We start from the raw sequence: 14,207 nt of genomic DNA, 5'->3' as shown, positions 1-14,207 counted from the left end.
TCAGATAAATTGTTCTTCAGGTTGGCAATAAAATTACTACCCCTTTTTTTTTTTTTTTTTTACTACAACATCAGTGCATAAATTTTTTGACATTTAACATGAGCAACATCGACAACACCGACAGCACCGATAACACCAATGACCTTGTTATTTTTAGCAAAGCTTTTCCAACGAAGTATGATTATGCTTTGACCGAGTTCAACTCAATCTTTCTTATCGGAAGAGAATTCTCTTCAACTGAAGCTGTTCGTGAAGCTGCCAAGGCATATGGCACTAAGCATAATATTGCCTTAACCACTACTTTCTCATCAACTTCTCGCATAAAAATGAGCTGTAAGCACGCTGGTGAGTATAGAGACACCAGAAAGGCCAAGAAAGCAGCTTTAAATGTCTCTGTGGGCGAAGACAGTCCTCTTCCTGGATGGAAGAGACAGCGGGAAAAGGATACGCAGAAAAGAGGTTGCCCATGCTTTGTGTATGCTTCGAGAAAGAAAACCGGGATTATTACTGTGAACTCGCGTGAGGCACAGCATAACCATGGGATTGAAGATGACCGTAGAGCTTATGCTATGTACCGCAAGCTCTCGCCGGAAGCCATGTCCCTCGTTACCAAGCACCTTGAAGATCAAGATGATGTTTCTACAATCTTTGAAGATTTGAAGGACAATGGATTCAAAAATATTATTCGTCAAGATATTGAGAATATTAAGCAAGATTTTAGAAAATCTGATGTGGGAAAGGAGATGTCTGGCTTCATCACCATCTTGCAAGAGCTTAACTTCCATGTCAGACACTCTGTCAGCAGTAGTGAACATAACAAGGACAACATGGTTTTTTTTGCTCATAAAGACGCAGTTGAAAAGGCAAGACGAATGGCCGGGACAGTTGTGATCGATGCAACATACAAGACAGATATTCATAAAATGGCATTCGTCAATATTGTTGGGACTGACAGCACAGAAGGCAAATTTCGTATGCCTTTAAAAACGTTTCCAATTGCCGGTGCTTGGGTGGAAAGCGAAACAGAAGAGAATTATCTCTGGGTAATTCGCTGTCTGCGCGATGCAGTATGGCCAGATGTTGACGACAGTACCAACACCAACATCAACACCACCAACAATGCTACATCTACACTCACACCTATTCTTCCAAGTATGATAGTTACCGAAAATGAAGGACACTTGAGAAATGCAGCTTCTTTTATTTTTCCTGAATCAAAAAGTCTTGTGTGCTATAAGCATATCAAGACTACCTTCAAGAAACAGCTATTCCCGGTGATGAAAGGAGATGAGGATGGTGAAAAAATAATTCTCTTGGAGAAATTGACAGGTTATCTTGACCGAATCTTTCTGGAGTGCACTACTCCTAAAGAAACAAAAATAGAAACTGCCAATCTTCTCAACTTTGCAAAAGAGAATTGCAATGACCATGGAAAATTAGCCGCTGATTTTCTTGAGAGGTACATATAGAGTTGTTATACTTGGCAGAAGCAGCTCATTAACTATAAAGACTTTTTGTCTTTTTCTTATAAATATATATATATATATACTATCAGAGAAATGAAGGATCAGAAGAACTGGTTGAACTTGTACATTTACGAAGAGCCTCACTTTGGAAATTATACCTCCAAACTTGCCAAATTTAATACCATACCAAACTCTTGTATCCCAAGACCCTGGAGAAGAGAATACTTGAGAGAAGAACGTAATATATATATATATATATATATCTATAAATTTATGTATTTATATTAATTGCAAAATACTGTTCTCATATCTTGTGTTCTATTAAATATAGATCATCTAACGATTAACAGCCCAATAAGCGTACCACCTAGTATCAAAGAGGTTTCCAAAGAAAGATCTGAATTTATATACGACCTCAAACGTATTTATGAGATTTATAACAATTCCAAAAGCCCGGAAGAACAAGCCTACATTAGAGCTGCAATTAAAAATGTCGTAATACAACTCACCAGACACACACTTGAGGACCTCAATTGTCCAACAATAGCGAAAACCGTTAAAGATAAACCAAAGAAAACCAAGCGTAAACTAAATGAATTAGAGCACTGCCTTGAAGAAGAAGAAGCAGAAGAAGAAAAGACTGTAAAAAAAGTTGGAACAAAAAAACCACAAAAAAAGTAAGTTTTTATTTATAAAATTGTATAGAATTAATTTACTCAAAAAAAAATTGGGTCTGTTTTCTAGAAAACAATTGTACTCGACACAAGAGCAAGACGCCTTGAAAGACATCTCTCTGCTCGGTTCGCCAATCGATCGATCGACATTCGACAATCTTACCATTTTGCCCAGACACATATCCGACATATTCTCTCCTGAATCAGACGGTAATTGTGGATACCGAGCTGTAGCCATGGAGGTTTACCAGGACCAGGAAAAGTGGCCAATAGTAAAAGACGAGATGCTAAAGACATTTTTAAAGTATCGGGGCACATACTACGAGGGAAGGATGGATAATGGCAATAGGCTTACGTCGATGGACTCACTCATCATTAGTCTCCAAGACAAAAGCTCGCCTCTCCCTGATCGACATTGGTTTGGCATAGTTGACCATCCTCAACTTGTGGCAGACACATTCAACAGATCTGTAGCCATATATTGGAAAACACCAAGGGTAACAGGCGACTGCCTTTTCGTCCCCCTTCTTACTATCCCAGACAAAATCGAGCCCATGATAATCATCTTGGCCGACAACCACTTTCTTCTTGCAAAACGCAAAAACACTAGAAGTTACCCCTGGCCGCCAATCAACCCTTTTCATAAGAGCATAGTCCAAAGGCATAAACTGGAAGATTTCTCTGTAATGTATTAACAACCAAGGTACGGTTTTCGAATATATATATATATATATATATATTTAATGGTCTTCAAATATACTGACTTTCTTTTTTCATATTTGATTATTATTATTTTTTGTTAGTTTTTCTTTCTTTCTATTATTTGTCATGTTGCTGCCTTTTATTTTATTTTTATAGTCAAAATTCTTATTATTATTTTGAGAAATTTAACAAATATCAAAGTCTGGTCCCTGCTTATTTATTGTATTTGGCAGCATATGGAACAAACTTATCCCAAGTATAATAATAATGATGATGATCTTATTTTTTATTTTATTTTTTTCAATCAGGTATATATATATATATTAAAAATACAATGTAAGGGGACTCCAGATTCTTATAAGCCGCTCTATGAAAATACCACTGCTTTATATTATTATTGAAAGTGGAGGAGGAAGAGGGGGGGGGAGAAAGGAAATGGAATTGATCTGTATGCGCATTGTCGCGTTTATTTCCGATTTGGTAGTTCAAGATAAGGCCTTTTGAGACAAATGATGTCAGATTTGAGATAAACGAACACAAGTACAAGACAACTGTAGCCAATCACACCACAAAAGAAGTGCTCACGGTTGGCGCAGACAAAAAGAAACCGAAAAATAAAAAGGTTTTTTTTTTTTTTTTTTTTATTTCTATTACTCCTTTGACCCAAATCCCCAATCCCCAATAATAAATAAATATATGATATTTCCACAAATTCTTTCTCGTATTATTATTTTTATAAAACCAGTAAAAATAAATTAAAAGGATATATTAGTATTAATAAGCAGACAATTTTATATGAAGATTTTTGGATTTTGAATTTGTAGTCAGAGAAAAGATAGATATATGGGAGTGTGGTTTGACTTTTTGGGAAATGAGAGAAAGAGATGGCTGTACAGCTGTCAGATGGGAATTGTCGGGAAAATCTATAGTCAAAAAAAAATCTATAGTCATTCTATGGCGTAAGCATAAGAAAATATAATTGGATAGTTAAAAAGGATATTTAGTGCTGCCAAAAAAAAAAGGGGGGGGAAGCGAAAAAGTAATGCTGCTATCCAATGAAAATTCGTGCTTTGTATTTTATTCTTTCTAAAAAAAAAAAAAAAAAAAAAAGACGGTCTTTGTGGGACGAGAAATTAAGTATGGCCAGTTTCCTTGGCAACTGTATATATAAATATAAGAGAAGTATAAAATATATGAAAGGGTAGAAAACGAAATGATGATTGTGGATTTTCTATAGGTCAAGATAAAGTGTTTTAAAGAATGACTTGGATCTATCAAACCTCTCCACAGTTTTGTTTAGTGTAACAAAAACCTAGTTGTGGTGTATGGCCAGCAGATCAGCTCTCCTTATAATCATTAAACTTTTCTGGGTTCATTTTGTTTCGTTGTGCTTGAGAAAAGTAGTGGTATTGACTATACTGTAGACTTGAGGAATATAAAGTATTTGTGATTTTGATCTATGATTTGTATTCTGCCTACTGAATTTTAATTTAGATATATAGTTTTATATACTTTTCTAAAAAGTTGATTTTATGAACAAAATGCTCTATGCTCTATGCTGTTATTTGCAGCACTGACCACACTGTAAGAAATATTTAAAAGAATAAAAAGTTGGTAGATAAGCCTAAATGATCGGCTAATACTTTACCATCTACCATGGAATATTTAACTTTTTTTTTTGGCATAACTGAATTTAATCGATCACGGAACAAAAAGGAACAAACAGAGAAAGATGACTCTGAAAGTATACATTTCGTCTAACAAAAAAATAAAAATATCATTAGGGCCATTTAAATAGCCTTTGAAAGCAATTTTTATATATAATAATTAGAAATTCTCCTTTGAGTTAGTTACTTAACTAGTAGGCATTTATTAAGCAATCAATCAAAGCCTCATTATAAATACAAAATAAAATAAAATAAATTGTCCGTTCACATACCTATTTATGTTCCTAATACAGCCATTACAATAAAAAATCGATAGATATATAATTGCTATACTATGATAATGGGGTCCTTTTAACAGAAATCAATTGAATTATTCCTATCTTATGGTGTTGATGAGTAATCGATGGCTATCGTATATTGTAAAACAAAAACCAAAAAACAAATTACATCCAGTAATTAGAATTTGGGTCAATAAAACTATTGCTTTATCAAAAAGATGATTAATCTGCTAGTTTGACATGGCCCAAATTTGAAAGAAGGACTGTCTTTATTTTATTGCTTTTGACTGTTGATCAGCTCTGAAGATTCTGTTTCAAAATGCAATTGACCTTTTTCTTTTTTTTAAAAAAATAAATCAATCAAAATAGGCTTATATCCGAAGAAGAAATGACGAGATCAGCCAATAAGAATTGCTTACATACGTGCTTTATATAAAACACACCATAGAAAAGCATTGTAATCCAATCAGAGATCACCAAGACAATTTTTAGTAAAAAAAAAAAAAAAAAAGGCAGGGCAAAGATCCACACAGACTACAAAAATTCACTTGGTTGGACTACAGAATGTTACAAGAAACCCAAAATCTCATCTAGAAATATTTTCCGACATTTTTATTTAAAAGAAAAAAAAGAAAGAGAAAAAGATCAAATAGTAATATATAATATATACAGGAAGATTGAAACTAATTGGTTTCACTTTAATCGATAATACATTATATTGCATTACATTAAAAACTATACACATCTTCTTATCAGATTTGTGTGTGTGCGTGTCAGAATCTTGAGATTCTATTGACAGGTAAGTTTTATATGCGCATATTTACACAAGTTTAATTAGAATGATAATTTATGGGTTCATGCTGACTGATTATATCGAGTAATATGGTGAATAGACTTCAAAGCTATTCTTATTGAATAACAAATTAGCTGTTTGTTTCTTTATTTAAAACAGCAATAATAATACTAGTTAAATCCGACCTGTGTTGAGTAAATATATATATATATATATGTGTGTGTGTGTGTGTGTGCCTGTAACATTTTAGAGTAAAAAAAAAAAAAAGGTTAATTCAATCATCATTAGCCGTTTCTATTGGATGAGTAAGCAAATTCATAATTAATAAAAAAATATATATATATAAAGTAAATTGAAACAATGTTTCAATATCCTCCTTTTTGTTTTTTGTATTATTTTTTTATTTTGTTCGGAAGAACCTTTTTTAGAGTAAAAAAGAAAACGTATGGCCACAAGTATATATGGGTATGGGTATGTGTGTGAATATGATAATAGATCGACGTAATAATCACCATGGCTACACACACACATAATTTGTATCTATGATCAAATAAAAAAGAAAAAATGTTGGGGCTAAAGTAAAATATATATATATATATATATAATATAAATTACAGATGAATGAATAAATGAATATATGAATATATGAATATATGAATGGTGTTTAAGTATAAGCACAAAAATGCTTATTTTTTTAAAAAAAAAAAAAAAAAAAACTATTCTTCCGTTAGTAAGAATAAGAGCAGCCAAACCAAACAAGAGTAGAGGTTGGATTATTAATGGTAGACAATGTGTGTTTGTGTACACAAATCTTGACCTCGACCCTGAGTCAAACGCGTTGAAATCCTTGAAGCGGGAAAGGTACACCCTCTGCAGGCGATTTCCTTTTTAAGAATAACATTAACCAATCATAGATCATCTAATAAGTGATACTATCATAGTCACACTGTATGTATGACCTTATTTTTTTTTTCTATTTTGGCTTGACAGATAAAATACAATAAAAAGAATATTGTATTTTACTTTACTTTATTGCTTTAAACGATGACCAAAATAACATGAATTCAATAAATTTATATTATTAGTCATCTTTCATTCATTCATTCATTCATAAAAAATAAAAATTGACTGTAAAAGGAATTAGAGCCGCAGATTCTGTGCATTTTATGTATAAATGTATGAACAGTGTCCAAAGTGCAATATATCATCTCCTTATTATGATCATTATCATTATCATTTAATGCTCTTGCTTTGATCCTATCGGGTTAATTATTACACATCTAGCGTACTCTTTTTATATATATATATATATATAAATAAAATAAGCGTACATTAATTCATACAAACACGAAAAAGAAAAAAAGAAAAAAAAAAAAAGGTATAATTTGAATTTTTAATTTTTATAATACTTTATATTATAAAGAAAGAACGAAATAATAATAATAATAATAATAACCCCGTCAAGATTTTCTAACCTTTTCTTTTTCCTTTTTTTTTTTTGGGAAAAAATTATTATTATTATTATTTTTTTTTTTTTTTTTTTTTTTTACCTTTAAGTTTTCCTTCAATTTTTTTTAATTTTTTAATTTTTTAATTTTTCTTTCCCTCTTCTTCCCCTTTTCATCCCACCTCATTTTTCTCTCTTTTTTTTTTATATAGTTTTTATTTGAAAAGTAATATATTTATAATGGCAACTCCAATCGAACTCTTGCAGAACGAAGTCAAGGCTGAACTTGGTGATTCAGTCACAATCATTGGTAAATTACCCTTTTTTTTCTTTTCTTTCTTTAAAAAAAAAATCAAAAATAATATGCTGTCAAGAAGTGTATTCTACACTAAGAGTCAATTCACTTCAATTCACTTCAATTCAATGCAATTCTTACTAATCAATATGTATGTTTATCAGTCCTTGGTGCTTCTGGTGATTTAGCAAAGAAAAAGACCTATCCTGCTCTGTTTGGTCTCTTCCGCAACGGCTTCCTTCCCAAAAACACCCACATCGTCGGCTATGCACGCACAGGCATGTCACACCAGGACTACCTGGAGCGTATCACCCAGTACATCAAGCCAGGCGACAACAACGAACACAAGTCCAAAATCGAAGAATTCAAAAAGATCACCTCTTACGTCTCTGGTCTCTACGACAAGGACGAGGCCTGGCAGGGTCTCGACAACGCTGTCAAGAAGAGCGAAAATGACCGCAAGATCCCATCCGGAAACAAGCACCGTATCTTTTACATGGCCCTACCCCCCTCCATCTTCATCCCCGTCGCCAAGGGTGTCAAGAAGAATGTCTATGGCCACGAAGGTGTCAACCGTCTCATTGTAGAAAAGCCATTCGGTATGGATTCAGAGAGCTCAAACCACCTTGCTCATGAATTGGGTCAACTCTTCAAGGAGGACGAGGTAAAAAATAGTTAGGCTAGTGGTTGTGGGTAGTGGATGGCTTTGGGGGACTACTTCCAAAGAATATAATGAAAAACGCGTAACAGAAACCGAAAATTTGTACTTAATATTTTCTTTGAAATAATCTATACATATCTAGATCTATCGTATTGATCATTATCTCGGAAAGGAAATGGTCAAGAACGTAATGAACATGAGATTTGCAAACATCTTCTTTAGCAATGTCTGGGACCGCAACTATATCGACAATGTCCAGATCACTTTCAAGGAGCCCTTTGGCACCGAGGGCCGTGGTGGCTACTTTGATGACTTTGGCATCATCCGTGACGTGATGCAGAATCATTTGCTTCAAGTCTTGTCTCTCATTGCCATGGAGCGTCCCATCTCAACCGACGCCGAAGCAATCCGTGACGAAAAGGTCAAGGTGCTCAAGTGCATCAGCCCAATTAGCCTCGACGATGCTCTCTTGGGCCAGTACGTGGCTGCCAATGGAAAGCCCGGCTATCTCGAGGACGAGACACTGAAGAACAAGGAGAGCCGTACCCCAACCTTTGCCGCCCTGGCCTGTCACATCAACAACGAGCGCTGGGAGGGTGTGCCGTTTATCCTCAAGGCCGGTAAGGCTCTTAACGAGGCCAAGGTTGAGGTCAGAATCCAGTTCAGACACGTGCCCGGAAACCTCTATGGCGGCTCGGCTCGCAACGAACTTGTGATGCGCATCCAGCCCAAGGAAGCTGTCTACATGAAGTTCAACAACAAGCAGCCCGGCCTGTCATACCAGACTATCCAGACCGATCTCGACCTCTCCTACCACAAGCGTTACACTGAACTGTCTATCCCGGATGCTTACGAATCTCTCATTCTGGATGTCTTGCGCAACGACCATTCCAACTTTGTCCGCGATGATGAACTAGAGGCTGCCTGGAAAATCTTTACCCCTCTCTTGCACAAGATTGACGGTAAGAACAAGAAGAGTGCCGAAGGAAAGGATTCTGGCGATGACTTGAAAATCACCACATACGCCTACGGTTCCCGCGGTCCAGCCGAGCTGGATGAATTTGTAAAGTCCCACGGTTATGATCGCACTAATGCTCATTACTCCTGGCCCCATCAAAGTGTTGCCGCTCTTTCCAACAAGCTTTAATTTTGTTATGTTTTTCTTTTTCTTTAAATATTTGCATTCCATTGTATACATCTTCTATATCCCCCCCCCCATCTCCAATCCTATCTCTCTATCTTTTCTCCCACCTCTTTCCCCTTTACCTCCTCACCTTGACACTTCTTCTTCTTTCTATTTACATAACATGACATAAAGTCATATATAAATAAATAAACAAATAAATATATATATATATATACAGCACTCTCACATAAAATATATAAACTATAAACATTTACACTTTTTTTTAATACAAAAGAACAAGGATAGCAATGTTAATATATAATATGTATGTCTATTTATCTGTCTGTTTCTTAGTGTATGAGTGTTAGAGTATGGGTTTTGTCTTTTAAAAGAAGAAGACAAGTCAACCAAACAAAAATTAATAAAAATAATAATAATAATAATAATAGTAGTAGTAGTAATAGTAATTATAATAATAAAAAGAGCATATACACAAATTCACAATGGTATCATATAACAAAATAACAAAAAATAAATAATAGAAAGAAAGAAACAATAGAAGGGGTTGAGGGAGGGATGTATAGAAAGGGCATATAAGAAATAATGAAAGAACATTAAAGAAGTAAAAAGGTTATCAGGATTCCCTCTTTGTTCGTTCTTTCTTTCTTTTTGAAGAAAAAAAAACAGAAAGGTAGTGGGGAATGAAGAGGTGGAGGAATAAGTAAGTCCAAGAAGAGTAGACAATTGTTACTGTTGTCCTTCTTCTTCTTTTTTCTTTTTAACGATACCACTTGGCAACTGGTTCTCTATCCTGAGACTTTCTAAGTTGAGAAGGTTTGGATGGTCTAGGTGAAGGTGCTCTTGAGATGGCAGGTGGGCTGTCAGGTCTGGACTGAGCACGAGAATATGCACTAGTAGGTGAAACTAGGACAGGTGGCGAGGACACTTGAGACAAAGTGCGCATCATCGGGGGTGGTCCACGTCTAGTGATATTTGGTGGTGATGGTAGTGGTAGCGGTGATGCCGGTACTGTCATTGTGGTCGCTCTCTGCCGGGTCTTTGCAAACAATGGCTGTGTCTGTTGTGGTTGTGGTTGTGTTTGTGGGTGAAGGCGGTTTGAATTTCCTGTACTTGTCATGCTCGCCAGACTCGCGGTACTTGTTGTGCTTGTCGTGCTTGTGTTTGCGGTAAGACGTCCGTGGCGGTCATGGCCGTCCGATCCACGTCTTTCGATCTGTCGTTGAGGGGAATTTGGTCTACGAGGAGCACTTGGAGGTGACCATGACCGACGATACAATTTTGCTCTTTCTTTACCTATCCAATAAATATTTAAATTTTATTCATATATCCCCTTTTATTTATCTACCTTTGCCCTCATTGTCTTCATCAGGTGGATCTGGCATTTGTCGTGCTTGATAATTTGTCAGCACTTTGCCGGAAATCTTTGTCTTTAGGATAACTGCTTTCTGGGCATGGTCGATCAAGTCCTGCAACATCGTCCGTAACCGTTGAAATGCTGGGTCGCTTTCGATTTCTTCTTCGGTCAATTCACCCACTGGTCCTTCATCCACCTCCTCAGTCTTTTTTTTTTTATTTTTATTTATTTAAAAAAATAAATGTTTAATAAGCATGATCCCATCTTGGGTGCTAATCTGTCTTAATTACCTCGCCACTCATCTGCTTTTCTGACTCGGGTGTAAGTGGTCCCTCATTACTTGTAGACCAGAAAATAATTAAACAAATCAGTAAGAGGTCTTGCTTTGTCCTAGGACCAAATCTCAATCCATAAAACATATGACTTTGGCAACTTACTCTATCAGTCGTTTTTGAAGATCGGATATCCTTTCCTTTTGTCTTCTAACAGTCACTTCGAGTGTGGTGTTGAGGGTCAGCAAAGAAGCCTTTTCAATCTCGAGATCTGCAATCTACGTACGTATATAATAGACACACCACACCATACCCCTTGTCAATTTTTTTTTTGGTTTTTGTTTTTTAGGTAATGAAAATCTCAACACCCCTCAAACCCCCCTTTCTTTTCCTTTCTCTCTCTTGTCTTATTTCTTCCTTTCTTCTTTTCCTTTGTTCTTATGTTCTTTCCATAAAAAGAAATAGAAAGAAATAGAAAGAAATAAGAGGAAGAAAGCAAGAGAGAAAGAAGTAGAGGCAGAGAAAGACCACCCAAATTTACATAGTGTCTCTGTTTCTCTTTGACTTTTTGTTTTTTTTTTGTCCATCCCTTCTCTATCCCTTCCCCCTTTTTTTCTTCTTCTTCTTCCCCATTCGATACCTTGCGGTGCATTCTAGCCTCGTCTAGCCAAGCCAAATGATCGTCTCCTTCGCCTTTGGATACAAACTCACCCCTGCCATTCATAATCGTCCCGTGCTTGATCCTAGCCACCACCTGCGTCGCCACTTCCTCTTCACCGGATGAAGCTGATACACGGTTGCCGACCGTAGAGTCATCATCATTATCATCATTATCATCATTATCGTCGTCACTATTGGTCCCATTTTTGGTCTCGTCTTCATCAATGCCATCAATACCGTCGATATCCAGATCAGCATTATCATCATCACTGTCGTCGTCTGTTTCGTCGTCTGTGTTTCCATCAATACTATCGTTAAATTCATCCGCCGACTCGGCTACACGACTATTGTTGTTACTGTTGGTGCCATTATTATAATTATTATTGTAATTATAATTACTGTTACTGCTGTTACTGATCAGACTGCTGCGATCACCCATAAATAATTCTCTGCCTGGAACTGAAAATGAAGACAGGACAGATAGTCGAGAGAGGTTTGAAAAACTGCGAGGGCGTTGCATAAAACGTTGTGAGACTGTCACAGACGACGCAGGAGAGTGTGCGAGATTGGTTGTAGAGGTATTGGTTGTGGTGTTTGACGTCGTCTGGCTACCTTGTTGTTTGGTGTATTGATTCCATGGCGATGGTGGTGTGTGGAATAATGGGAATCCAGATGCAAAATTGGAGGGATTCAGAATCGTTGGTGGGACTCGAATACTGTTATTGTTGTTATTCTGATTCTGATTCTGATTCTTGCTTTTCTCTTTGTTCTTATTATTATTATTATTCTTGTTGTTGTTGTTGTTGTTGTTGTTGTTGTTGTTGTTGGTTGCACTGGAATATATGGATGGTAAACTTATGGAAGAGGCTGTTGAAGACGAGTGAGAAGGGTCGTCTGGGTTGGTGAGATGAGGACGCTTGAATTGGAAGAATGGTGAGGATGGACGGAGGATGTTGATTGCCTTTGGTGGAGGTGAAGTCTTTTCCTCAAGCATGTTGAATTCAGAAAAGACCAGCTTATTTATCAAGGTTGCAAAATTATTGGTATTATTATTGAAATAATAATAAAAATAAAAAATATTCTGTTTCTTCCCTTTCCTTCTTTCTTTTTGGTGATAATAGAACCGAAGTATATAAATATTCTATGTAGGTATCTATAGATCTATGTGTATGTGTTTGTACACAATAAACCCACAGTTGGTGTGAGTGTCTATTTTATGTTTTTGCCTTTTCGTTGTCTTTTCTTTTTTCTTTTTTTTTTTTGGTATTGGTATTGTTACTAGGTTGGCTTGGTTTGACTTGGTTTGACTTGGTTTATATGAATATGTTTTGTATGTGCTTGGGATTTAAAATTAATAAAAGTAAAATAAGAAAGAAAGAAAGAGAGAGAGAAAGAGGTTGAGTTGAGTTGAGTTGATTTAGGTTGGGTTGGATTGGGTTGAGTAAGAAATATTTATATTTTTCTATATAAAATTTATATTTAAATGAATTGAAAACAAGGGCTTTATTTATTTATTTATTTATTTATTTTCTGGGTAAATAATAATAATTATAATGAACAGCAAGAACAAGAAGAGGAAGAAGACCAAATTTAATATAAAAATTGTTAATTAAATAATCGATTATCATTGGCTTTTGATAATCAATTATTATATACCTACTTTTATTTACTAGTCCTGACCATCGTCTACCTCTCTTTTACCAAAATCTCACGTCTAAATATCTAAATTGTTTTACCTAATCTTTTTATTACTATCACTATCACTATCACTTTATTCACATTCACAAGCCAACTTAATGCGGCCAACTACTTGAGACAAATAGGCAAATTTGGACTATGGATTTTATTCCCGCAACCACTCAAGTCACACACACACACACTCTCTCTCTCACACATTATGTCTTGTATAATAATCCATGTGTAGAATAGAATAAAATATTTTATTAGATCTTCATCTTTCACAATCCCCCTTTTTTTCTTACTCTATTTTAAACACAACATTAACAATTAACAAGAAGTATATTATATTATTACCAATATCAAACCATCTTCTTCTTTTTCTTTAAAATTTCAATTTATTGATAGACTTGATATGTTTCAAATATACATATAAAAAAACCTGGATAGAATCAACCGATTCTCTCTCTCTTTCTTCATATTTATTTATCTCATCTATTGCAACCTGGTCAGAGAGCCTTGTGTGACCAAAAACCTAACTACATAGTAAGAAGATGCTCCCACCCGAAAATTTCCACAAACCTTGTGCATAGATACATATATAGAACGAAATAAGCATTATAGTGTCTCCAGTACTAATTGTCGCTTTTTAGGATTAGTTCGCGCTTTTGAACACCCCAATTTACGTTTTTGACCAAACCAAATCACGCTTCTAATTCTTACTTTTTTAAAATAAAATTTTTAAAAAAAAACAGCTTAATTGGCACTTTTATCAATAATATTCAATCTTATCTGTGTATAGCAATGGCGGTTTCAAGGGACGAGGGAGGTAATGCCGCCACAACAATTTAACATGACTAAATAACCCGAGACCCCTCCCAGTTAAATACCTTCCTAGAGAATCTCTCTTCTCCATAATTGTTATTATTAGCCGCTTAAGTTGTAATTTCTGTCATGCTAACTGCAATAAACATAATTAATACTTTTGGCTTATACTATACAATCTGTGCTTCTTCTCCAAGACTTTCCTATAAAGGAATAAATAATTTTAACAAAAAATTGGTCAAGATCTATATAGATTTTCTAAATTGGGATGATTTTATATACACTTGCA

At 35.2% G+C, this 14,207-nt stretch overlaps 3 protein-coding genes across 3 annotated transcripts; all 3 read left to right on the top strand.

Annotated features, from left to right (window-relative positions):
* Positions 1–98: 98 nt before the first annotated feature.
* Positions 99–1,469, top strand: PHYBLDRAFT_200797 (hypothetical protein; the record flags this gene model as incomplete). The annotated part of the gene is made up of 1 exon (XM_018439725.1): positions 99–1,469. The coding sequence occupies one exon, from the start codon at positions 99–101 to the stop codon at positions 1,467–1,469; it is 1,371 nt and encodes a 456-aa protein (XP_018287780.1).
* A 90-nt stretch (positions 1,470–1,559) lies between these two features.
* Positions 1,560–3,104, top strand: PHYBLDRAFT_172083 (hypothetical protein; the record flags this gene model as incomplete). Its single annotated transcript, XM_018436733.1, has 4 exons — positions 1,560–1,704; positions 1,798–2,143; positions 2,172–2,828; positions 2,999–3,104. 4 exons carry the CDS (start codon positions 1,560–1,562, stop codon positions 3,102–3,104), a joined length of 1,254 nt encoding a protein of 417 aa, XP_018287484.1.
* A 4,129-nt stretch (positions 3,105–7,233) lies between these two features.
* Positions 7,234–9,348, top strand: PHYBLDRAFT_178031 (hypothetical protein). Its single transcript, XM_018437943.1, has 3 exons — positions 7,234–7,337; positions 7,487–7,986; positions 8,126–9,348. The coding sequence occupies exons 1-3, from the start codon at positions 7,268–7,270 to the stop codon at positions 9,128–9,130; spliced, it is 1,575 nt and encodes a 524-aa protein (XP_018287483.1). The 5' UTR covers positions 7,234–7,267; the 3' UTR covers positions 9,131–9,348.
* The last annotated feature ends 4,859 nt before the right edge of the window (positions 9,349–14,207 follow it).

The sequence above is a fragment of the Phycomyces blakesleeanus genome, assembly GCF_001638985.1.
Source record: "Phycomyces blakesleeanus NRRL 1555(-) unplaced genomic scaffold PHYBLscaffold_21, whole genome shotgun sequence".
Lineage (NCBI taxonomy): Eukaryota > Fungi > Mucoromycota > Mucoromycetes > Mucorales > Phycomycetaceae > Phycomyces > Phycomyces blakesleeanus.
The sequence above is the reverse complement of the archived record's forward strand: the minus strand, read 5'-3'. Positions and strand labels throughout refer to the sequence as shown.

Coding starts and splice junctions, on each gene's coding strand:
- PHYBLDRAFT_178031 (XM_018437943.1), top strand. CDS start 7,268: ATGGCAACTCCAATCGAACTCTTGCAGAACGAAGTCAAGGCTGAACTT. Junction 7,338..7,486: donor TGATTCAGTCACAATCATTG/GTAAATTACCCT, acceptor TATGTTTATCAG/TCCTTGGTGCTTCTGGTGAT. Junction 7,987..8,125: donor AACTCTTCAAGGAGGACGAG/GTAAAAAATAGT, acceptor ATACATATCTAG/ATCTATCGTATTGATCATTA.